The sequence below is a fragment of the Trachemys scripta genome, chromosome 2 (assembly GCF_013100865.1).
Source record: "Trachemys scripta elegans isolate TJP31775 chromosome 2, CAS_Tse_1.0, whole genome shotgun sequence".
NCBI classification, from domain to species: Eukaryota; Metazoa; Chordata; order Testudines; family Emydidae; genus Trachemys; species Trachemys scripta.
In genome coordinates, this window is record NC_048299.1 from 83,944,260 (window position 1) to 83,969,931 (window position 25,672).

Sequence of the window (25,672 nt, forward strand, 5' to 3'; positions counted from 1 at the left end):
TCTGGCTTAGAAAATCCAGTTTTCCAGTTGTTAGGTTTTTTTTTATTTTTAGCTTTATAAAAAACAGATTTCAAAACTAAGCAAATATTAGCTTCAGGGTTTTTTATAAAATTAGCCTCTGGTAATGCAGAGACTGTAATGTTTAATTTGTAGTATTTGCTTTCAATAATGTTTCTTTAAAAATAAGTGCATACAGGTTAGTTGTTAGAATTTTAACTTCTCTTAGCAGGAAAAATGTGCTTTAATTAGTACACCTGTAGGTGTGAAGTATTTTACCTTAGCTATCTGAAATAGAACATTGAAGCAATCGAAACGAGTTGCATGTCTTGTAGCATGGAGAATAGTCCATAAATAACGTCTTCTTTTGGCTTACTTAGCGCTTCAAAACAGAATAGAGATGATTCCCTTTGTACTTTGCAAAATTAACTGTTGTGGTTATACACGCGATTTGACTTACGGGGTGTGTGATGCTGACCATCACGTTTTGGGACGTCGAGATTTCCACCCCAAATCTCTTTTTAATCAAAACAACAACCAAAAAAACCACACCCACAAACCACTTTGATGTATCAGTCCTGTCAGCATCTAAGTACAGTATATGCACCCATTATAGTGACCTTTCTATGGGTTTGAGGGCACAGTGTTCTACAGTGTTGAACATGCTATTAAAATAAGAATGGTTTTGGCTTCTGGACCATTTGCTGGGTCATATTGGATCCTAGTTTTCAGTGATAGAAAGTTAGTAATCAAATTAGAGTACAGAAAATTTCTGTTAGTAGCTCTGAGAGGTGTTTCTGTGCTTTTCCCCTTTATTCAGTTTTCCTTACTACTGCCTGGCTTTGTGCATTCTAGAAAATCATTCAGAATGAAGACTAAAATCAGTCATGTCGAGATATAGCTTCAGTTTAAGATGAAAGTGTCACACACTATTTAAAATATAGTTTGATTCAGCAGCATTAAATTACTGTAATTGTCAGTTGTAAAACTGCTTTATTACTAATTGTAATAGAGCAATTGACATGGCTTTTAGGCCACAGCCCTCTGCTGTAATGACTGTAATATTACTGTTACATGCATTTATCACAGGCCTCTACATTTTGTTTAGTACACTAAACCCATATCTTACTCTTTTCACCATGTCACCAATTTTGGTGAATGTCCGTATTCCTAGACTTGCTTATCTTCACAAAGTATTGTTACTTTATCAAAAGGGAACGTGAAAGTGAATATTTATGGAAAGAAAATTTGTTTTATGTTAAGTAAGTTATGGCTAAGATATGTGCAAGCTTACTTTCATTACACTTGTATAGATACTGTATCATTCATAGTGACATTTTATCTGTTTAAATACAGCATGTTATAATATGTCAGGCTGTATTTTTAACTTACCTGGAATCATAAATCTGTTCACTTTCTTTCCTTTGTAGCTTTTCCTTTATACTTAAACCATCATTTTAATTAGGTGAGCTTGATGAAATGGGCCATTATTTCATTTGATATAAATAACTTAAACTGATGAATATTCACTATTATGTATGGTTATGTAGCAACATGATATATAAGCTTATTTTGTAAATAAATATTACATAAAATCACAAGTATGTAAATCTCCCTATTTGATAATTACAGTTCAACTTTTTGTAGTCAGGGTGCATTATATTGAAATCTCACAAAGCATCTTATTTTTGTGCATCCACACATGCCAATAAGTGAATCATGGTGCCTTTCCCAAGCCTTGTATGAACAGGACTGGGGTAAGGGCTCTCTCTTTCTTACATCACACAATGGGTGCTTGAACCAGGCTCTACAAAGTAAATTCTGTGCTTCTCAGGCAATGTCTAACTTCAGTCCTTTTACCTAAATGAATTGTAACTAACTTTCTAAATCCTTGCAATATTTGACTATCAAGTTACAGTTTATCAAAAGTAGCCAGGATGTTTGTAAACTTGCACTTGAAAACCTCAGGCTCTTACATATTATTAAATACTTGGCATAAATCCTCACTATTCAACATTTTGAACACTGTAGATATTCATTTAATGTTAAAGATGGTAATCTATTTTAGTACCAAGTAGAATAATGCAATTATTTCTGCCTTTATTAGGCAAATTATATTGTGTTTTATTTTGCCATCTCTTTGTAGGCCATACTGGTATTCATTTTGACAACTTAAATAATTCTCCTTTAATTTATCCTTCATGGTTTACAGAGAGCAAGAGCATGCTTAATAAGAATTCTAGTATATGCATTTCTTAATATTAGGTTAAATGCACAAAACAACCACTATAAGTATATCGAGCTTAACTGTCATATTGCTTATTTGAGTTGCCTCTTCTCTACAGTTGCATTTTGTGAGTTGGTTGAAACAGATGAAATTTATATTTCCCCAGTTTGTTTCATATCCATGCTCAGTGCTGTATTCCCTTGTTTTCACCACTTGGTGGTATTCTAGTTGACGATTACCCCGTCAGTACTCTTGAGATATTGGTTATCAGGAACTCTTCACAGTACAGACTGACATTAAATGAAATTTTAAAAAATTAGATATTTTTACCAGGTGTACTAACTGTTGTAGAGCAGTGTTTAAAAAATTGTCAAGAACTTGCCAGTGCAAGGCGTGGTGGTGGTAAAAATAATAAAAGTACCCTACTTTTCCTCTAACATTTGATGGCAGCATTGATGGCTTTAGTCATACTGGACAGAAAAGATTCCTATTTGACCAGGGTGAGCAGATGAATTGGATTTTGCAAGGCTAGATTATAGTATTGTTTGCTATATTCCTTGGATTTTTGTTTTGCCAAGATACGTTAGAGAAGATTAACTTGAACATTATTCCAAATGTTTGTATTTTAACATGTCTGTTTTAGCAGTCACTTTGCTAGTGGAGAGAAGGACAAAGATAACCTAGTTTCTAGGTTCAGCCTAGAGATGTTTTAATGAACAAACAAGGCTTATTATTACAGTTTTATAGCCTCCTAAAGTCCTGATAGATGCAAAATTAGTCAGTTTTGTTTAACTGGAAGCATGCTAGTTTAACCTCCTGCTGGTTTGAAATTATCACTTGAGTGTCATATTACACTAGAATTAACTACCTTGAACAAAAATATTAGGTTCTTGCTTAAATACCAAAAGTGCCTGAGATGCATATAATTTCACTTTTAGAGAACAGAATGTCTTCCTGTGAAGTGTTGCTTCTTTGTGCTATCATGTACTCTTGACCTTTTATCCACCAGCTTATCTAACTTTCCCCTCAGCATTGTGCTTGTGCTTACGGTGATGGAGCTGGCCCACTGCATGTTGCTAAACTGCTACATTTTAGTAGTCAGTCCTAGTGTGAACTTGAAACCTTTTATTTGATGGATTTGCAGGCTATGGCAAATGCACTTTTCCCCCCATTAATTAACAAATTGCTTATATGAAATTGCAGCATATATTACTCAGCCCAAGCGTTGAAAGTGTGAGACGCTCCTATGAATAAAGAGTTAAATAAATTTGAAATTTTTAACAGTAGTTTTTATTTCTGAATCTACTTCTGGTAAAAGCTGTTATGTTTTTAAAAAAGTAATTTGCGACACTGGCAGTGTGGATACTCTGTGTAAAGTACTTACGGACAAACTATAGCCGGCTATACATAGGTTTGCAGGAGAAAGTGAGGGAGATCACTCTAGCCCCTGCAAGTGCACAAGTGAAGCCTGTATCCATACTAGGGTTCGCCAGGTGCCCAGTTTTTTTAACCAGAAAGTCCAGTTGAAAAGGGGACCTGGCAGTGTCTGGGTCAGATGTACTGATCGGATACCAAAAGTAGGTTTACCGTGGGGCAGGGGGAAGCACTGGGTCATTAGCCTGCACCAGCCCCTGCTCAGCCAGGCCGCCTCCTACCTGCAGGCAGGCTCCTTATCAGGCTGCAGCAGCTCCTGTCCGAGCCCTGGAGCAGAGGGAGCCCAGCGCGTGGGGTGGGGGGTGAGACGGGAGGCAGAGATGATCCAGGAAGCGAGGGAAGGGGGGGAAGGAGCACGCAGTGGAGCAAGGTGGGGTGGGGTCTTGGGGGAAGAGGCAAAGAAGGGGCCATGGCCTCAAGGGAAGAGGTGGAGCTGGGGAAGGGCTTTAGGGGAAGAGACAGGGTAGGGGAAAGGGCCTTGGGGGTTCCATTTACCAGCAGCTAGAAAGGTCGCAACCCTAATCCATGATTTATAGGCACTGGCAAATGTGGAATAGGGGATATGGATTACTGCTGAACCCAGAAGGTGCTTGCCTGGGTGGGCTGCGGGGTTGTGCACTAGCAGAGCTGTTTGTCGTAGAGCACTGCGTACCTTTTTTTAGCAGCGCTGACTGAGCAGAGTGTACGTTTCCACTCTGGTTTATATTGGTTTACTAAATATAAAAAATGCACAAAAAACATCTCCAGTGTTTTTAACGTTTATAATGTATTTAAACACTTCAGTTCTTTTGATCATTAAAGCAGGAGGGAGGTTTTAAAAAAAAAAAAATCTGCGTCAGTGTTTTGCTACTGTGAGGACCCACGAGAAAGCTTCCTCGAGAAATTAACTCCAAAAAGTCATAATTTGGGTGAACATAATTATTTTAAGAAAATAAGTCTCCTGAAAATGCAGGAGTAGGCTCAGATTATAGTTAAAAGCTTTATTTTTAAATGTAATTCAAACACCATAAGTGCAAAGTGTCTTTCACCTTTCTAACTCATGGGCAAGTAAAACACCTGGAGGGTTTTTAATACATAATAAAAATATGTAACCATAAGTGCATAAGAATTGTAACTACTTAACAATATGTAATCGTTTGTATTGTCGCAGAATAAGAGGCATTGTAATGATCAGTCTGAACCAGAGTAGATTAAGGGTGAACTGAAGAAACCTGGAGAGCTCCGGCCCTGTTGAAAGGAAATTACTATTAAGAGGAAGAGAAGCTAGAACTCTGAATTTTTTGAAAATCATTATCTCTTTGTTTCAAAAACGGTATCCAAGTACTTAGTCACGCTTGTAGTTGAGCTATAGGCTTTTTTTTTTTTTTTTTAGGTATTTTGGATTAGAAATTTCTGAGATTTTTACCTTGGAGTTGAGTTTTACAAAAGTGCTGAAAAGAAGGTTCTACTAATCTGTACCAACAATTAGCTATATACGAACCCATTTTTAAAATGGGTTTTCCTTTTTATTTGCCTTTGCAGCAGAGAGAACCCCATACTCATTACCACAGTCAGAAACAGGGATCCCCCAGTAAAGGCCAAATCCTAATCCCAGTGAGTTGGTTTAATTTACTTGATTTTAAAGGAATCCTCGGCATAACCGGTTGTGATTATTCAGTACTATTGTAGCATTTTAACACAAAAATATGACTTCTTGGTATGTTTAAATTATTATGTATGAAGGAAATAACGGTGACATCTCTGATACTTCTGTGCCTTAACAGTTGGCAAATGTTTATTTTTTAAATCGTGACCACTCTCTGTATTTGGACTATATAACAGATTCAGAATTTGTTCCTGAGAATCAATTAGCATGTACAAATTTAAATAACTATTGTATTTCAATATTCTGTGCTGGATGTCCATTGTGGGCATATTTTTAGTATAATCTGAGTTTTTTGGAGGTAAAATGTCAGTTAAAAGTAATGTTTTACTCTAATATTTAATTTGAAAAGTTTAAAAATACATCAATTTTACCACAGATATCTGTGGATAAACTGACAAAAACTCTGTGATAAATGAAATGTACCAGAATTGTTCTTCCTTATTCTAATAGGACAGAACTCTTTCTATGGTTAAATAAAAGTGGATATACATTCCAGTCATTCCTGGCTTTCTACTTATTCTACCAATAATTTTAGTGGAAGATTTCTTTAAAATAAACTGGTGATAAGTTACCTTTTCTTCATGGAGCATTCTTCAGTCTCTTTCAGCTTCAGTTAGTCAGGATATGAAGCTAGAGGAAGAGTTGTGGTTTTATATGTTTATAGTTAGTGCACTTCATTCTGATTCTGGGTGAGCAAAATATATAGTAACCTAAATGCAATACTGGTCTAGGAAGTAGCAACTACTGTTCTATTCTCTTCCCCTTCCCGATTAATGAGCCCATGTGAGCATACGGTGGATTGTTAGGGCCAGATTCTTCTGTCTGGTGTGTAACTTGTAGTTAGTGGGAGCCCTGTATACATGTCAAGGAAAATAATTATTTCTGGAATATCAGATATCTTTGTTTTCTTTCTTGCAGCATTTGAAGAGCTTGAGAAGGCTCTGAGTACAGCCCAAAAGGTAGAGGAAGCACGGAAAAAGCTGCAAGCAGAGATGGATGAAAAAATCAAAGCAATAGAAAAAACAAGTGAGGAAGAACGTGTAATTCTTCAACAAGAGTTAACCAGGGTGAAGCAGGAGGTGGTTGAGATTATGAAGGTAAAAGTTAAGGCCAAGTATGTCTCATTTGTTTTTAAATTAACGCTTTAATTTAACAAAGGTTTGGCTGTAAAATGTGTTAACATATCCGGGCTTGTTTTCAAACTCCTCACTATTTAATAGAAAAAAATAAATGTAAGGAAAAATGTTTTCAGTAATAAAGTATTGCAGTAGTTTAAAACTTTCAATATTCATCTGTCCTTTTCTCTGGCAGCCTGTGGAAGCTTAAAATAGTATGTTAAAGGAAATGCACACAAACTGCTCAGAACTGACCTCATGGTTGCACACTGTTTAATCAGCAACGAAGAGTCCCGTGGCACCTTATAGACTAACAGATGTATTGGAGCATAAGCATGCGTCTGACAAAGTGGGTATTCACCCACGAAAGCTTGTGCTCCAATACATGTGTTAGTCTGTAAGGTGCCACGAGACTCTTAGTCTGGATCTGTAAAAAAGCAACAAATACAGCTACCCCTCTGATCAGTTTAATCAGTGTCTCTGGCCGTGCACCTGAAATAGTCACAATAGACACCTCTTTTCTACTGGCTTCTTAAAATATTCCAGTGCTATTTGTGACAAAGGAAAACTAAGTATGATTAACATATCAGTTCTACTTGTCTCTATTATGGTTATGATTTTTAAATAAGTACTTTTTATTTAGCATTTTTAGTCTTAACAAGTCTGAAGATTTTAAAAGTCTGCCACAGTGTGTGCTTTTGTAGAATGTGCTCTCATTCCATCCACTGTATTCGGATATGAATCTGTGTTCCTCCATCTTATTCTTCTAATAATTTTCAATTTGAACAACAATTTCTTGTGTTTATTTGTTACGTTATTAACTTTGCTGTGGTAATAGATTGCCACACTATAGTTCTAATATAGTGTTTTAGGTGAATGGGGTTTGTCGCTGGGGGAGGATTTATAAACTTGTTTACATAAATAATTTACCTACCTGTGTAGGCCTTCAAATTTGACTAAACAGTATCTCTTACGATGATTTCACCAGTTGAGCTTTGACCTATATGTTGGCTCATGAAACTGACTTACTGAGTATAGAAAGGGAGCTACAAACAGTAGCTTATATCGTAAAGCTGTGAGAAAATTTTCTCCAATTTAAAACAAAATTAAAGCCGTAAATGGATTTGGGAGCACTGTTGGGAGAGACCTCAGAGTTTTTGTTATTCTGTGACTAGCACTATGCATGAGGTGAGAGAGCACGGAAAAGCATTTCGGAAACTTTAAAATAACTTCTTACTGGGATTATTCTTTTAACATGTAATTTTTATTTATGCATGTTGAGTAACATGCTGCCTATTAAAGAGAAGCAATTAGACAATTCCCTTTGTAACTCACACTAGCATTGTTCCGCCACTGTATGAGAAATAATGCAGCGGATGTTTGTTTATTGAAAAATCAGTAGTTTCTCTCACTTGAATTTACAGAAGTCTTCAGAAGAGCATGTTGCTGAACTAGTGAAATTGCATAAAAGAGAACTGGCTACCAAAGAGCAGGAGCTAAATGAGAGATTACAGGCTCAAGAAAAGGAGTTCCAGGAGAAGATGAGGGCAGCTCTTGTAAGCATCCCTAAAATGTACAAGGTTATTTCTGGCAGAGCTGGGTGGGAACAGAAGTCTGTCTGTATGGCAAACCCATGTCTCATCCCCTAAACCTCACCATCTTTTAATACTTGTTACTTCTTCTCATAACACAAGAACCAGGGGTCACCAAGTGAAATTAATAGGCAGCAGGTTTAAAACAAACAAAAGAACACAAAACACAGTCAACCTGTGGAAGTCCTTGCCAGAGGATGTTATGAAGGCCAAGACTATAATAGGGTTCAAAAAAGAACTAGATAAATTCATGGAGGATAGATGCATCAATGGCTATTAGCCAGGATGGGCAGGGATTGTGTCCCTAGCCTCTGTTTGCCAGAAGCTGGGAATGGGCGACAGGGGGGTAGATCACTTGATGATTACCTGTTTGGTTCATTCTCTCTGGGGCACCTGGCATTGGCCACTGTCGGAAGACAGGATACTGGGCTAGAAGGACCTTTGGTTTGACCCAGTGTGTCCGTTCTTATGTTCTAAGCTTTTGAGCCACACAGAGCCCTTCTTCAGGTCAGAAGTTGGTCCAACAAAATATATTACCTCACCTACCATGTCTCTCTAATATCCTGGGACCGACACGGATACAATTATACTACATTAACACTCAGTTCACGTTTTTAAGATTGTTTTCTCAATCATAAAGATTAGAAGCTTAATTTTTATTTTAAAGTATAGATTATGCAGAAGATAAGTATGTTAGCTTGTGGCTATTTACCTGGAAAAACTTTCTATTTACTCCTGGTGTGGGGATTTTGCAAAAGATCTTTAACAAAATGTTATGTTTATGTTGCTATGAAAAACAAAGTCGATTGTGGGTACAAAATGTAGTTATATAATCATTTGAAATGTGATTTCCTTTTCTCTTGCTAATTATTTTGTAGAACCATCTCATGATGTAAAAAGTTACTTATTGGAAGTTTCTTTTGTACAATATTGTTTTATTCATAATTTTTGACACAGGAAAAAAGTCAAAGTGAGTGTTTACAGACAGTACAAGAAAAAGAGCAACAGGAATCTCTGGCATTAGAAGAATTAGAACTGCAGAAAAAAGCAATACAATCAGAGTGTGAGAAGAAACTTCAGGACATGCAGCAAGAAATACAGACATCTACAACTGTGAGTAAAATTTTCAAAATGTTAACTAACCACTTTTCTGCATATTAACAGCTTCATGCTAGTAGACATGGTTGACTTGTGTGAACTGGCTATGATGAAAGACTGTCAAACTTAAAACATATATTTTTGTTACTATGTTGTGCTGCAGTTTATAATTTTGTGGAGCGTTAAATGGCAGAACATGGAAATATACTTTTTTCATGTTCAGGCTTAGGGCATGTACTTGTATTCCCCATGCAGAATTTTTGCATACGTTGCCTAGCACAAAGAGGTCAATCTTTTTGGTTTATGATATAAACCATGATATAAATGTTAACAATAAATAATGATCAAGTGAATAAGACTTTGCTTGAGTGAGAGTTTGAAGGATCTGACCCTTTAGGTCACAAGTAAAACAATTTTATCTACATCTCTAACGCTGTCCTCGGGAGCAAAAAATCTTACCACGTTATAGGTGAAACCGCGTTATATTGAACTTGCTTTGATCCTCTGGAGTGCTCAACCTCCTCCCTTCCCTCTCCACCTCCACCCCCCTCCTCCAGAGCGCTGCTTTACCATGTTATATCTGAATTCGTGTTATATCGGGGTAGAGGTGTACTTGTTACCTAATGGATATTTTATACATTACTAAACCACTACAGAATTTTTCTAGATTGGGGGTTCTGCTCAAAGCAGGTCTAGTGTTACAGTATCAACAGTGTAAAGGCCAGGAATAAGGTACGTTAGCAGATGTGTGCGAAGACTACTGCGCACCTGTCGACACTCAAACTACTGGAACCAGAGCCATCAGCCTCTGAAGCTCAGAGCAGTTCTGATGAATTACCTCATGTATTTATTAAATTATTTTAAAACCTTTCAAAGAAGTTATCACATCTAAATTTTTAATATAAGTGAAATAGAAGGTCTTCTTTTATTTAATTATTACCATATAACTTAGTGGAAACAAAATTAATAACAAATGACAATACAATAAATGGCTTACATAAAACAAATTGATTCCGTTTGTTTTAATGTATTGTTGATTATTATTATTATTTTAAGTGGGCTACAGTTGGAATTTGTAGAATTTGAATCTGGTAAATAATTAAGCCGGCATTACAATTCTTTATATTAAAAATTGTTTATTCATACCACTTTTAAAAATCTTCTTTCAACAGAGAATTCTGGAATTGGAAAGTTCCCTTGCAAAGTATTCACAAGATGACAAAAGACAATTGGAGGAACTAAGTACTTTGATAGAGTCTGAAAAAAACAAGTATAATAAAGAAATCACTGTAATGGTTGAAAAGCACAGGGAAGAGCTAGAAAACGTGAAGCAGCAGGAGGAAGCACTTTGGACAGAAAAGCTTCAAATTTTAAAGCAACAGCATCAGTCCACAATAGAGAAATTGAGAGAGAAACATGAGCAAGAAATGGATATAATGTTGAAAGAAAAAGAGACAGTTTTCCGTGCACACATAGAAGAGATGAATGCAAAAACATTAGAAAAGCTTGATGTGAAACAAACAGAGCTAGAAGCATTATCTTTCGAGTTATCAGAAACACTAAAAATACGTCATGACCTAGAACAAGAGCACTTTGTATTGAAAGATGGTGTAGATAAAATAAAGCAGGAGTCTGAGGCAAAACTGGAACAACAGAGAAACCAGTACCAGGAAAAAATTGACATGATGGTTAAAGAGCATGACATATCTGTCCAAGGAATTGAGAAGGCACGCACAGAAGAAACTAACCAATTCAAGGTACAGTTGGAAGAAAAAGAAAAACATTTGGAGGAATTAAAAGCACAAAAACATAAACTAAAGGAATCACTTGAAATATCTGAAGCTGAACTTAAGCAAGTGTCTGCTAAACTAGGAGACCTCTGCCAGTCACACCAAAATAATTCCAGTGAGCAGGCAAGGGTTTATGAAGGACAGTTAACAGAGCTGCAACAAAAGTTGACAAATATGGAAACTGAAAAATCACATCTTAAAGAACAGATTGTAAGAGCTGAATCACAGCTGAATGAAGTTAGGACTGAATTAGACTCTTATGTATCCCAGGTACGTGACTTGAGGCAGCAGCTGGAAGAGCAGAGCAGTGAAAATATGCAGAAAATAACCTCTCTAAAGCAACAGCATGAATCTCAACTGAAAGATCTCGGTACAGAGACTGATCAGGCAAAGAGAGATGTGGTTGAGAAGGAAAATCAACTTGAAGAACTAAAAAAGCAGCAGAATCAACAAGTGGAAGAGCTCAAACAGAAATTATCAGTCAAAGAGGAGAGAATTAGTGCTTTACAAGTTGAATATGAAAATAATTTAAAACATCAAGGAACAAAGATGGAAAAAATCAAACAAAAAGCAAAAGAGATGCAAGAAATGTTCAAGAAGAAACTTTCAGAACAAGAAGCTAAATTGAAAAAAGAATTTGAAAACAAGCAGTTGGAGTTCAGTCAGAAAGAGAAACATTTCAATGCAAAAATGCTGGAAATGGCACATGCCAGCTCAGCTGGAATAAATGATGCTGTGTCAAAACTGGAAATGAATCAGAAGGAGCAGCTGGAAAGTCTTGCAGAAGCTCATAGGCGGGAACTAGAAGAAGTTGAACAAACATGGGGGAAAAAACTTGATCAGCAGGTTGAAGAGCTCAAGGAAAAGCATGAAATGGAACTACATAAAAAAGAGAAGGAAGTTGAAGACCTGAAGCAGAAGCTAGACACCTTCAGTGCTGAGAAAGAGGAGACTAACATAGAGATCACCCGGCTGAAGGAAGAACAAGTGAAGAGAGACGAATCTTGGAATGAATTGCAAGAACAACTAAAGCAGTTATTGGCACAGGTGAACACCTTGTCCCAAAGTGAAACTGATCTCAAAGCACAACTTGAAAAACTAGAAGATGACCTCAATCAGTCTCTGAAGGACCAGGCTGTATTACAGGAACAGCTCAGGGAGCAGAAAATAATGGAAGAAAAACACAAGATAAAAGTTACAGAACTGACAGATATGTTGAAAACATCTGATGAAAAACTCCAAATTCTAGAATCCTCACATTGTAAAGAACGTGAGGATTATGAGAAAAAACTAGAGGATAAACATTTGGCGAGTCAGCAAAAACAAATTGAATTTGAGAGGTTGTCAAGCGAACTAGCAGCACAGCTGGATATTTACTGGAAGGAAGCTGACATTTTATTGAAAACTAAAACCAATGAAGTAATTGAAAAATGTACTGAAAAAATTAATTTAGTAATCTCCAGAATTGCACATTGTCAACATCAAACTACAAAAATTAAAAAAGCAATATTAATTAAAAACTGTAAAATTCCTGAACTAGAAACACAGCTTAGACAAATAACAGAACATCATACTACAGTAAGTAGCTCTTTGCAGGAGTCAACACAACAGTTACAAGATAAGGAAAATGTTCTTATACTCATGAAAGCTGACATTGAAAGACTTGTAACAGAAAAGGATCTGTTACAAAAAGAAGGCGGGCATCAGCAACAGGCTGCAACAGAGAAGGAAACTTGTATCACACAGTTACGGAAAGAGTTATCTGAAAATATTAATGTTGTCACTTCAATGAGAGAGGAGCTTAAGGAAAAAGAATCTGAGATCTGTTCTCTCAACAAGCTTGTGAATGAACTAAATGTCAAACTTGAAAACAGCATAGGTTTAACAGAAAAAGAAGCAGCCCTATCTTTGTTAAGCAAGCAACACCAAGAGGATCAACTGCAATTATTGAATCAGGTGCAGGAATTATCTTCCAGGGTTGAGTCACTGAGTCAAGAAAAAGCATCCGCTTTGGAGCAGGTAGACCACTGGATGAACAAACTGTCAGAATGGAAGAAAAAGGCACAGTTAAGGTTTACCCAGAATCACAATACTATTAAAGAATTACAAAGCAAGCTTGAATTAAATAATATCCAAGTTGGTGGAAAGGATGAAGAGATAAATCAACTTAAGGAGGAGTTGGATAAGCAAAGCAGGAATTTAGATAGTTTGAAAGATGTAATGGAACAAAAGCAGAGGAGAAGGGAAAAGCAAGAAGGAAAATTAACTGCAGAGTTAAAAATCCAAACAGCGAGAATTGCTGAGCTAGAGGAACACATTGCTCGGAAAACAGCGGAAAATGATTCTTTAATGGAAGAACTTAAAAGGCACAACCAGCGAAGAGAGACTGAGCAAAAAGAGCTTGTTCTGCAACTTCAGCAGGCTGAGGTTGTAGTTGTCGAAAAGGACAACAGGTTTAAGGAGGCTGAAGAAAAAGTGCTAAGTCTTGAAAAGCAAATGGATTCAATGAAAGCTGAACTCGATACAAAGCAGAGAGAATTTGAACAAATGAAAACTGCAGTGATGAAAAGCAAAGAAGAAGAGTTGAAGGTGCTGGAAGATAGGATGATTGCAGAAAACACTACTAAATTAGCAGACCTGAAAAAAAAGGCGGAACAAAAAATAGCTTCCGTTAAGAAGCAGTTTACCTCTCAAATGGAAGAAAAGGAACAACAGTTTAAGCTAGCTATGGAAAATCAGTTAAAAGATTTAGAACAAAAAATGCAGGAAAAAGAGGCCAAAATTATGGATTTAGAAGAAAAAAATAGATTAATAAGAGATTCAGCAGACTTGGAAAGAGAAATGATGCAAAAAGTAGAAAATGTAAAAGCTTCCATAGAGCAAGAAAAAGCCAGTGTGCTAGAGAACGTACGACGGATGTATGAGGAGAAAATAAGTGCAATACAGAAAGACTTAATAGATAAGGATGGATTATTGCAGAAGTATGAGAACGAGCAACAAGAAAGTAATGACTCTAAGCTAAAAATGAAAAGCCAACAGGAGGAACTCTTAAAAAAATTGGAACGTACTGAGAAAAATCTAAAAGAAGAACAAGCTGTGATTGAAAGGCTCCAGAAAGAAATAGAAGAAAAAAATAAGAAATATTCTTTGTTGCTGGATCAACACACAAAAGATGGTGATGACTTAGCAAGTATCAGAGAAGAATTAAAAGCCCAAGTACAAAAACATCATGATATGGAAAATGTGATTGGGGACTTCCAGAAACAGTTTCAAGAAAAGGATAAAGTGAGTCAGTCTTTGGAGCAGAAGATAAGAGAGTTGGAGGATGATATAATAAAGAAGAAAGAAGCATGGAAGGTTGAGATGGCAGAGGTAACTTTGAAATATGAAGAAAAATTGCAAGGGCTCCAGCAACAGTTGGATGAAAGAAATAGCCAGCTGAAAGTTTTTGAAGAAAATGCAGAAGAAAAGACTAAATCTGATTTGGAGTTGCAGAAATTACTTGGTGATATGCAGACTCAGCAAAAGGACTTGCAAGCTAAACTGGAGGAGGCTGAGAGAGAGAAGCAAAAACTGCGCAAAGAAATAAGCAAGGTGCAGAAGGATTTGCGTACTTTGCGGAAGGAGCATCAGCAGGAACTAGAAATAATGAAGAAGGAATCTTTAGACGAAATGGAACAGAAAATCAGGTGTCTTCTATATTCCTTAGTCCATTAAACTATTTTTTTTTTAAAGTGATCTTTAGTTACTTTAACCTGAAGATGAATACATATATTTTTAAGCTTATTTTATACCAGTAAAATAGAGATTAATATTTTACTAAGGATTTATTTAAAAAAAAATAAAACACTTGAAAGTAATCCTTCACAAACAAGTGAAAAATAAGTTTTAGTTCGTAAACCAAAGAAAAGTACAGTATTTTGCAAAACAATATATATCACTCTTGGTTTGGGCTCAGTGATGTTTTTTGCAGCTTTCCTATACAACTTACTCCTGGTGGAATTCTCCAACAAAAAAATAAAAATTCTGCACACAGTATTTTAAAATTCTGCATATTTTATTTGTCAAAATAACACAATATAATTACACCAGTTTCAGTTATTTTTGGTCATTTATTTCAAAATACCTGTCAGCAAGTATGTCTGTAACAATATAGACAACAAAAAAGATTCAGGAAATGTTTTTTGACAAATAGATTCCCTACTAGGTATATTAATACAGAACTACGAGTAATAATTAATTTAAACTACAATACAGAACTGTATTTCTTGCACCCCTCAGAAGCAGTGCAAAGGCTTTGGAGAGTCAGGGATGGTGGAGGAGCTGAGGGAGAGGGAAGTAAATTGCTAGGAAGGAGCCTGGGTGTGAACTTCAAGGGTTGTTGGGTGTCGGTGGGAAAAGTATGGAACAGGTTTTTTTAGGGGTGTGGGGAGGGATGTTAGGGAGCTTCCCCCATGCAGACCTTGGCTGACCCCTAGCCTCTCCCATTCAGTCAGGCACATCTGTCCCTGTCCCCATGTGCCCTCACCCAGCCACTCCCCTATCCCTATGTAGCTCTGCATCCCTTTCCTCATCACCAGGTGTCTCTGTGCTCCCACCCAGCTGTGTAGCTCTGCAGCCTCGTCCCCATGTGTCTCTGCACCTCCCTTCCCCCTGTGGCCCTGTGCCTCCACTCCCATTCAGCTCCTGCCCCAGTCTGTGCTCCCCCACTATCCTTTATGAGCCCCCTGTCTGACCCTCCCAGCAGCCCCACACTGTCTGTCTCCCCATAGCCCCTGTCTCCTGCAAAGGCAGCTCTCTCCCTTCCCTCGCTGGTGGGGAGCTGCAGCTTTGCTCTATCACCACATTGCCCTCTGGTGGGAAAAAGGTGGAACTACACCAACATTTTGGCAGAAGTTTTTTTCTGCACACAAAAATAGAAATCTGCAGGGCTCATTAATTATGCATGCGTGCAATAGTGCAGAATTCTCCCAGGAGTAACAAGTACCTCTCAATACACAGCTTAAAATATACACACAGTTTTAATTTCCTCAAAATGGAGAATGGGGAAAGGATATTAAGAAAACGTGATACTTAAGAAGATTTAGGCAGAGTACAACTATGGGCCTAAATTTGCAAAAGTAATGTGATTTTTGGATGCTTCATCTACCTTCTGAAAGGTTGCCCACCTTTAAGGTGCCTCAGGTTGTACCCAAAATCCAGTTGAGAATTCAGGCAGTGGACTTCAAAGAAAGAGGTACAAGCTGATTTAAAAAAAAACCCAAAACTTCTGTGTTTGTGCGTGTGCACTTGTGTGTCATAAAAACATGGTATACTGTTGAGAGCGCTAACAGTTTCTCAATCCAGGTTTTGTCTAATAACGCTGTCTACATGAAGAGCATTCCTGTCTTGATCTTCCCTGAGCAAAAGTCCCAGGGCACATTTTTATTGGTCTCTTCCATTTTGGCAAAACACCTGAGCCTTCCAGGTGCATCCTATAGGAAAGGAGCAAATAGCCTCCCTGAGCCCCAGGGAATTAATCCCAGTGCCAACCTTCCCCTCAATTCAAAACCATGCTTAAGTAAGAGTCTTGGAGAAACTCTAAACTACTTTTGGTCTTTCCTTTATACGCCTCAGATCAGTAATGAATTTCTTGACTTCTTTTGTTCTGTTGTACAGAATTGAACAGGAAGATATTGAACTAAAGCACAACTCCACCTTAAAGCAGTTGATGAGGGAGTTTAATACTCAACTGGCTCAAAAGGAAAGGGAATTGGAAACAGCTGTACATGAAACAATCAGTAAGTGAAATGTTGTTGTTGTAATCTGGATTTGTTGTTTTGTTGTCTGTTACAAATAAAAATTGTCAACATTTCAGGTTAACTTTCGTAGGGTCAGTTTCATATGGGTATCGTAGAGGAAGAAGAGTCACAGATCTGAGTAGTAGCCATTGTTGTGTGAAGTTAGCCCTGCCTAGAGAGCTGAAAACCAGGTCAGGAAAAAAACCTGCTTCTGCAGTGGGGAATATTATTCTTGCCTAGGGAGCAATTGTAAAGCTTATAAGATGTACACTGGAAATTTTGTGCTTTTGCAGCTGTTCTTTCTTATACCCAGAGATTGGGTTCCCTAGCTGTTGCTGTGGACTTCTGCACCTGCCAGTGTATAAGACACCTGACTTGTGCATAGTTAACTACCTTTTTGGGAATTTCTACAGGTAAATTGTAGGTATGTGAGATGATTTGTATCCTGTTAAATGAGATGAAAGTCAAAATACAGTAATTGTATTTGATTGTTGAGTTTGCATTTTAAAACTTGTGTTTTCAGCACAACAAACTTATAACAAGCATTAGACCAGGGTGTCTGAGTGTAGCCTTTGATGACAATTGATTAAGAAAATGTATATTTGATTATGAATTGGAAATTCACCCTGCAGCTTTTAGCACTGAGAGTCGGTCTAACTTGTGCCAGCTGAAAATGGTCCCAAAAGGATCACATGCCAGCTGGGAATAGCTGGAGCACAACATGCTTCTTCATCTACACCTTGCCTGCCCCTGTGCCTAAAACTGTGAGGGGAGGGGGAAGCATAGGAACTGGCTATTCTGGCTCTGTGCTTGCTAGAGATGCCCTTGTACCTGGGGAATTGAGACAGGGAATTGCAGGTGTTTTCTGCTCCCTCATGCTGGCAGAATAAGGCATCTAGATTCAGGCCAGGACATGGAACTAAAACTGCTACAGTGGCACTCATGGATGATATCCTGTCAATGGATAGAGGGCAGACCTCTGTTCTTATCCTCTTGTACCTCTCTCTAGCATTCAGCACTGTTGACCTTGAGATACTGCAGTCCTATCCAAGAGAGGTGGCAAGGGTCCAGGGTAATATGCTAAAATGGTTGGGTGTATCCCTAGAGGGACACACCCAACAAGTAATGATGGGAAACTCCACCTCCATCACTAGATCATTCACTTATGGAGTCTCAGAAGGATCAGTTGTCTCTCTAGTCCTTTTCAACATCTACATGCACCCACAAGTTGAACTGGTCATACAAAGTGGACTCAAATGCCAGCACTCAGTAGGTGAGTCATGCAGCTCTATCTATCCTTCACCACATTTGGCTATACCACTACCACCAAGATGATCCAGTGTTGGGCAAGATAGCTCATGAATGTAGAACAACTGGCTGAAGCTGAATCCAAGCAAGACATCAGTGAGGCTGGTATTTTGAAGAGTTTGAAGAGTATTTTGAAGAGTTTGCAGCTACAGTTTAGTCTCCTTTGGTTGAAGGTACACACTCACAATTGGTCAACTGAGTCTTTAGTTTAGGAGTGCTTCTGGATTCTTTGCTGATGGTAAGGTCTTGTATAGCAGCATTTGTGGGTAACACTTTTGACCATCTCTGGTTGGCTAGGAAAATCTGTTCCATCCTGGTGGATAAAGACCTGGCCTCAGTTATTCTTGCCTTCATCACCTCTTGGCTGGACTAGAACAATTGGATATACCTGGGCACAAAGACTGCAGTGCTTAGGAAACTCCCAACTAGTACAGAATACTGCAGCGCTTCTCAGCAATACAGCTACTGCGAGCACAACAAACCTGTCCTCTGCTCGCTATGCTGACTTCCCATAGAATATCAAGTCAAGTTCAAGGTCTCAGTCCTTATCTTCAAGGCTCTCCATGGCTGGGTCCTGGGAGACCACCTAAAGCCCTGGGATGAAGAGCATGTCAAAAACTTCATTCCCTGGAACAGAGGAACTCTTTAACAAAGGTAAAATTCATCTGTGTGAGACAACTTTCTCGGGGCCAGTCCTGAACTGTGGAATGGACTTCCTGAGGACCATCACAAACCTCACTGCCTTTTTATTGAAATGCAAAGCACACTTCTTTGACTTTGCCTTCTTTAACATAAATACATGTATATATTTAAAAAAAAAATCCTCTATCAAAACAAACACTCCAGGGATGAGAGAACAAACATGCAGCAGATATTAGTCACGTTGCTTAATGCACAACTGGAAGGCAGTCAGTTACTATGTCCGTGTGCATGGGATAAAAACCTACACAGTATGGTAGCATTGAATCTGCTGCTAAGTATTGTGACCTTTCATCTTCTTGAAATCTGTTCGGCCCTCAGGCTGAAAAAGAGAGACACCACTACTTTTAGATCATGTATAGCATGAATTGTTTGATTCATGCTTGATTTTTGCCTCTTGTAAGATTTTTTTTCTCATACACCTTTATAGAAGTGGTGTCTTCAAATCTTACTTTTTAATCCTGTTCATAATGTGATGTTGTTTTTTATTTGGTAAAATATAGCTACCTAATCAGTTGTGATATTTCTTGACTTTTTTAAAAAAACAGGTAAAGCCCAGGATGTGGAAACTGAACTGATAGAAACCCATCATGCAGAGACAACACAGTTGCATAGAAAAATTGCTGAAAAAGATGACGATCTAAAAAGAACTGTAAAAAAGTATGAAGAAATCCTTGAGGTATCTTTCTTGAAACTTCCCAATGGGTCCTTTTAGGCAAAAATTTTAATCTTTATAGGAGATTTTTAAAAACACATTATTATATAAATGCTTTTTATGGGTTTAATATTTCAGATTAAATTTTTTTATTTAGATCTAAATATTCCCCTGCATTGTTTGCACTTAAAATCTTTCTGCATTTTGCTAGTCCGTGAGAATCCTAAGATAAACCTGGTTAGACACAAAAATAAGGCTAGTTTACTTTTAGTGCTCAACTGAGATCTTGATCCGGCAACGAAGTCCATAAACTCCGGAGCCCGAGTAAGTTAATCAGGGCTCTGCTTAGTGTTGGGGTGGCTTCTGACAACTTATCCACTCAGTAGCCTCCAAGACTTTATCCACTCAGCTCAACTCCGAACTTGTCACTGAGGTTTCTTTATTGGCATACAATCAAGCTACTCTTGAATTGAACAGGCTCAAGCATAGTGGGTGGGTACCAGACATAATACACATCCAAGGTTACACAGAAATCTCTTTCATTTATATACACATTACACTCACATTCACTATACATTGCATTACATGTTTTGGGACTGGTTTGGTTATTTTACAGGAACCAATCACTATACAACATTCTCTGTCCACTTGCTGTCCATGTTCTTGGACTTAGTAAATGGTTCCCTGGGTGTCTCTCCTCCTCCACCCCCCCATCTTAGCTAGCTCAGACATTGTCTGTTAGCTTAGTGACCTATTTACTTATCTTGGCACAAACATTCTGTTTTCAGCCTTCTGATCTAGTCCCCTCCCTAATTCTGTCTACCAAAAAATGAGGCCTACCTACATTTACTTACTCATGTCAAGCCAGGCCTACGCTTTAGGTTTAAAGGTCTGCGCACACATCTGAGTGTAAGAGCAGTTTCCAAAGTGAAATTCAGAAAGTAAACAAATAGTATGAAGTAGCGTGAGGTTTTAAACGGATTCAAGTTTAATAATCAAAGGTGGTGTTGGTTGCATAGTAGCAATTTAAAAACATAAATGGTTTTGTCCTGTTAGTGTTCCTTCAGTGACCAATGTGAAGGACTGCATATCAGGCAAAGTTAAGAGGACTATGTTCTATTTTAAAAATAGAAAGGAATCTAAGGGCAGAGGACCATATTCTGATTTTATACCTCATGCATCCTGAAGAGTTCAGTGGACGGGCCAAGTGTGTAAGGCAGGGTAGAATTTGGCCCAGAATCACTTTCCCTGATTTCCTTTTCTAATTTATAACAATAAAGTTAATCCCTTTGTGTCATCATTCTAATTTTTGTGTTTTGGGAGTATTTCCACCTTTTTTTCATCCACTCTCTTACATGGTTTAGACACAACAAATCCTGCATTTTGGCAGGGGGTTAGACTAGGTGACCCTTGCGGTCCCTTCTAACTCTGTTTTTATATAACTTTTTGTGAATACTTTCAAAGTCTGCGTAGAGCTTGCTCAATGTTTTTAAAATTCCTTTTGTTAAAATTTCTCTCAGGTTTCTGACATGCATTGTTCCTATCATGTTTTGGTATTTACACTATTTTGATTGCTGTGCAATTGAAATAAATGAAAAATATGAAGAGCTTTGTGTAGCTCGAAAGCTTGTCTCTTTCACCAACGGAAGTTGGTACAGTAAAAGATATTAACTCACCCATTTTGTCTCTTTAATATCCTGGGACCAACACAGCTACAACACTGCAAACATGAATTTTACATATCCATCTCTTCTTTTTCATGAATTTTATAGAAATGATGGGTACCACTAGTGTATATAACAGAGCAGATGTTAGAGAAAACTACAAAAAACTGTTTGTCTCTATGTGTTCCAGATCTTAACACCCTCACTTCCAGGCAGCATGGTTTTGCTGTATTTAGCGCTTGAAAGTTAGCTTCCATTACTTTGTTAGAACCAATGAATAAAGTGTTTGCTATCTTGCTTCTTAGATCACTTTTTAAAAAGTAATCATATATCAACAAAATATTAGATGGGGAATGTGTCAACTCTATTCTTCTTGGAATAGGAAATATGGCTAATTAACTTTATAATAGGGAGAAAATGGCTATCCATTATTGCCCATCCATGTACCCCTTTATTAAATCATGATTTGAGCAATACATTTCATATCAACTTTCTTGCAGTATAAAAATGTGCAGTGTTCTTTAACAGCTATACATGTTATGGTATAAAGACTAAATAAGTTACATTGTTTACTGCTTATGAACTATATACTGTAGAACTATTATGTATGCTTCTGCCTAGATAAATCTGTGATTACCTTTTTAAAACTAGTTAGCGAAATTTAGTAATCTCAGTAAAGATTGTAATTTGACATCTGGACAACAAAGAAATAGATCAGTCTACTAAACTTTATATGATTTTATTTACTTTTTATTCTGGCATTTTTCATGAGGTGTCTCCTTATCTTAATGAGAAATACCGTGTGATAAAGGTTTATGAAAGTCCCCCAAATGCGAGGATTTACAAGTCAATGGTAGTCTATAATTTGTGTTCTGTGATCTTCAAAGCACAAACTAAAATATCTCATTAGTGGAAAAATTGAATGTTGCACTAGAGCTAGGTTAATCTAGATTTGTGTGAGAGTTAAAAATGAAGGATCTTGTTTAACGTGTGTAATCTTTCATTTGTCATAATGCCTCCCATGTGCATACAGTGCAGGCTTTGTGGTTAAGATTTGAGAAATTACAATTTTATTGATGTCTTCATCTATCATCATTATGAAATCGGAATAGAATTTGGTTTTTATATTGCCAAAGTACAGCCAGTGCTTTACAGAACAGTGAGACTACAGTGTAGGCTGTGTGGCATGCATAGGGTTACCATATTTAAAAAATAAAAAAAAGGACACTCCATGGGACCCTGGCCCCGCCCCTTTCCCCACCCCCGGCTCCGCCCCTTCTCCACCCCTTCCCTGCCCCTTTCCCAAAGTCCCCACCCTAACTCCCCCTCCTCCCTCCCAGCCACACGAAAAGGGCTGCCCCAGCGCTACCGGCTTCACGGTTTGCCGGGCAGCCCCCAGACCCTGCGCCCCCAGCCGGCGCTTCCCCAGCGCAGCTGGAGCCCGGGAGGAGAAGCGCCCAGCTGGGGGCGCAGGTTCTGGAGGCTGCCTGGCAAACCGTGAAGCCAGTAGCACTCGGGCTTCGGGCAGCCCCCATGCCTCCGGACCCTGCGCCCCCAGCCGGGCACTTCCCCTCCCGGGCTCCGGTGGCTGTGCTCCTCCTCTGACTCTTTGGCTCTGTTTAAGAGCCGAGCTGCCCAAGCGCTACTGGCTTCCGGCAGCCCCCATACCTCTGGACCCTGCGCCCCCGGAGCCCGGGAGGGGAAGTGCCCGGCCGGCGGCTCAGGGTCCGGAGGCATGGGGGCTGCCTGAAGCCGGTAGCGCTCGGGTAGCTCGGCTCTTAAACAGAGCTGAAGAGTCAGAGGAGGAGCACAGCAGCTGCGGGAGGGAAAGTGCCCGGCCGGCGGTATTTTTCCCAGACATGTTCGGCTTTTTGGCAATTCCCCCCGGACGGGGGGTTGATTACCAAAAAGCCGGACATGTCCGGGAAAAACCAGACGTGTGGTAACCCTAGGCATGCATTAGAACCAAAGTCCCCCTCTTGGTGGTACTGACTGGGCCCAAAGGTTTGGAACACCAAGACATTTGAAAGCCAGTGCAGCTGTAGGAGATGCCAGAGAGCAGAGCTGAATTGCAGTGCCAACTTCCTGCTGCTTTGTCTGCAGCAGATTTGGTCAGGATTTTCTTAGCCATTGGTCATCCGAGAACTGGCGTGGAGGCACAACATGAGATTTAAGCAGAGTTTTGTGAAGTAGATGTTCTTAAAACCATTTCTTAATGTGATATTCTACAGGGGTCTGAGGCCCAGATCCCTGCTCTAGCCCTCCATTTTCTTCCTCGTTGCTTATCCCTCCTCATCTTTGCACTCTTCCTCATTGTGTACCTTTGTCCTCCACTCTTCTTTGGGCTTGTCTACATGTGGAAACTGACCGGCTATTGTAGAATAATCATTATAGCTATTCTGGTTTAACTCCCCTGTGTGGATGCTCTCTATTGTGGAATAAAAGTGACTTTATTCTGTAATAATTGCTCCGTTAATTTTTCTGGAATAAAGTCATTTTTATTCTGAAATAGTGTCCACATGAGGGAGTTATACTGGCATAGGTGTAGCTGAATACATTATTCCACTTTAGCTGTGCTGGTCAGTTTCCCTCTGTAGGCAAATCCTCAGTCTGTCCCCAAAGAAGCTCTTGACTCCTGCTTTAGCATCTCTTCAATGCTACTTTATTAGGTACTTCTGGGGATGGATAAAATTTCATAGTTTTCAGGTATACTATTCATCCCAATTTTTCAGAGTTTATTAACATGGGTTGTAATATGTTTTCTGTAAATTTGGTTTCAGGACCCTTAGTATTGCTTCATGTACTGTTTATATGAATACTAACTGATATAGTCTTTGTTTCATACAGAATTTATGTATCTGGATCTATGGTGAATCCAGTGAATTTAGATTAATCAGTAAAAGCACAGCTCAGAGTTGTGGGGGAGGGGCAGCACTGACTTTGTTCTACTCTGCTGTGTTATTAGCAGTACTCAGGAAAAAATATTGTAAGGGTATGCATAAGCAGTAGCTATTCAGTGAGGTTGTGTTTTATAACTTTCAGTAGCAGAAGGCTAGTTTATATTTTTTAGGGGGGGTGGACGGGGGGTGGTTGTTTTTTGTTTTTTAAGTCTGGTGCACAGACCCAAAGAGATTATAGTTACGTGAGAGTAGATAAAATTGGAGATGTAAACTTAATCGTTGCCCTTTACTAAATAAAATAGGCTTAAATATTTGTAGTATCTCTTTTTTCCCCCTCCAGAAATTTCTAATCACTGCTGCTAGTTGCAATTTTAGAATTAAGATAGATCCAGTGTGCTCTATTTTTATCTCTTTTTGAAAGAGGAGATACTGTGAAAACATTTAGCCATGCTAAAAAGCCACCATCACTCCATCCCAACCTCAGTTTCTTTCAGCCATACAATTTCTCTGATCCTAATACACCTCTACCGCAATATAACGCTGTCCTCGGGAGCCCAAAAATCTTACCACGTTATAGGTGAAACCGTGTTATATCGAACTTGCTTTGATCCACCGGAGTGGACAGCCCCGCCCCCCCGGAGCACTGCTTTACTGTGTTATATCGGGATGCGTTATATGGGGTAGTGGTGTACCTTTTTTCCTTGCCTATGCTCTCAACTTTATGTTGCTAGGAGCAGCTCTGCACTTTCCAGTGCCATACTACTAATTCTTTTAAATATGGAGATACTCCTTTCATCAGAGAAGACAAGTTGCTTTGGAGTGTGAGGAAAAAATGGAGGGCAGAGCTCAGGCAAAATGTATTTACTGGTATGCAGAGACATAGCCACAAAGTGTACATCATAGTTTATGATACACAATATTGCAATCTTGTCTAGAGTCTTCTCTTGGTAAATTGTTATAACTGAATCTTTGCTCTCATTTTTCTCCCATATACAAACTGTTGCCAAATCCTGTCTGTTGTTTTTGTTTGTTTGTTTTCATTGGTAACATCTCTAAAATACATTCTTTCCTTTCCATCTCTGCAGCTAATGCTTAGTCCACTCCTTGGTTATCTCTTGTCTAGATTACTATAACCTGTCTCTCTGGTTTCCAGTTTGTCTCCATGCCCCACTGCACTCTGTCCACAATGCTGCTACCAAAAAAAAGAAAATGCTTTTGTTCTGTGTGACAAGGTGGGTGAGGTAATATCTTTTAATGGCCCAACTTCTGTTGGTGAGAGAGACAAGCTTCCAAGCCACATAGAGCTCTTGTTCAGGCCTGGGAAAGGTACTCTGAACGTCCACTCTAAGTGCATGGTGGAACAGATAGATTAACATAGGTACAGTAAAATCTGTTTTAACTGACATGTTGGGGAAATGGGTGGTGCCAGTACGTGAAAAATGCTGGTTAACTAAAAGGGAGGGAGTTTGGGTGCGGGAGGAGGTGTGGGGCTGGGGGTTGGGGCACGAGAGGGGTTGTGGGGCACAGGCTCTGGGAGGTAGTTTGGGTGCAGGAAGGTACTCAGAGCAGTGGGAGGGAGTGCCAGATCAGGAAGGGTGCTCACCTGGGGTGGCTCACCGCAAGCGGCAACCTGTCCCGGCTGCTCCGAGGTGGAGGCGCAGCTAAGCAGCGGCCAAGCAGCTCTGCGCACTGCTGTCCCCGCAGCTCCCATTGGCTGCTCTTAAAAATCTCCAATGATGGAGATTCCACAACCTCACTAGGCAGTTTA

General features: G+C 38.9%; 1 protein-coding gene across 3 annotated transcripts in view; it reads left to right on the plus strand.

Annotated features, from left to right (window-relative positions):
- Positions 1-25,672, plus strand: part of GOLGA4 (golgin A4) — a 116,669-nt gene that overhangs the window by 56,499 nt on the left and 34,498 nt on the right. For all 3 annotated transcript variants that reach the window (XM_034761124.1, XM_034761125.1, XM_034761126.1), the window contains 6 exons: positions 6,222-6,400; positions 7,843-7,974; positions 8,968-9,123; positions 10,281-14,587; positions 16,557-16,678; positions 19,234-19,364. In XM_034761124.1, coding sequence (XP_034617015.1) covers positions 6,222-6,400; positions 7,843-7,974; positions 8,968-9,123; positions 10,281-14,587; positions 16,557-16,678; positions 19,234-19,364 — 5,027 coding nt within the window. The remainder of the gene's footprint in view (positions 1-6,221; positions 6,401-7,842; positions 7,975-8,967; positions 9,124-10,280; positions 14,588-16,556; positions 16,679-19,233; positions 19,365-25,672) is intronic.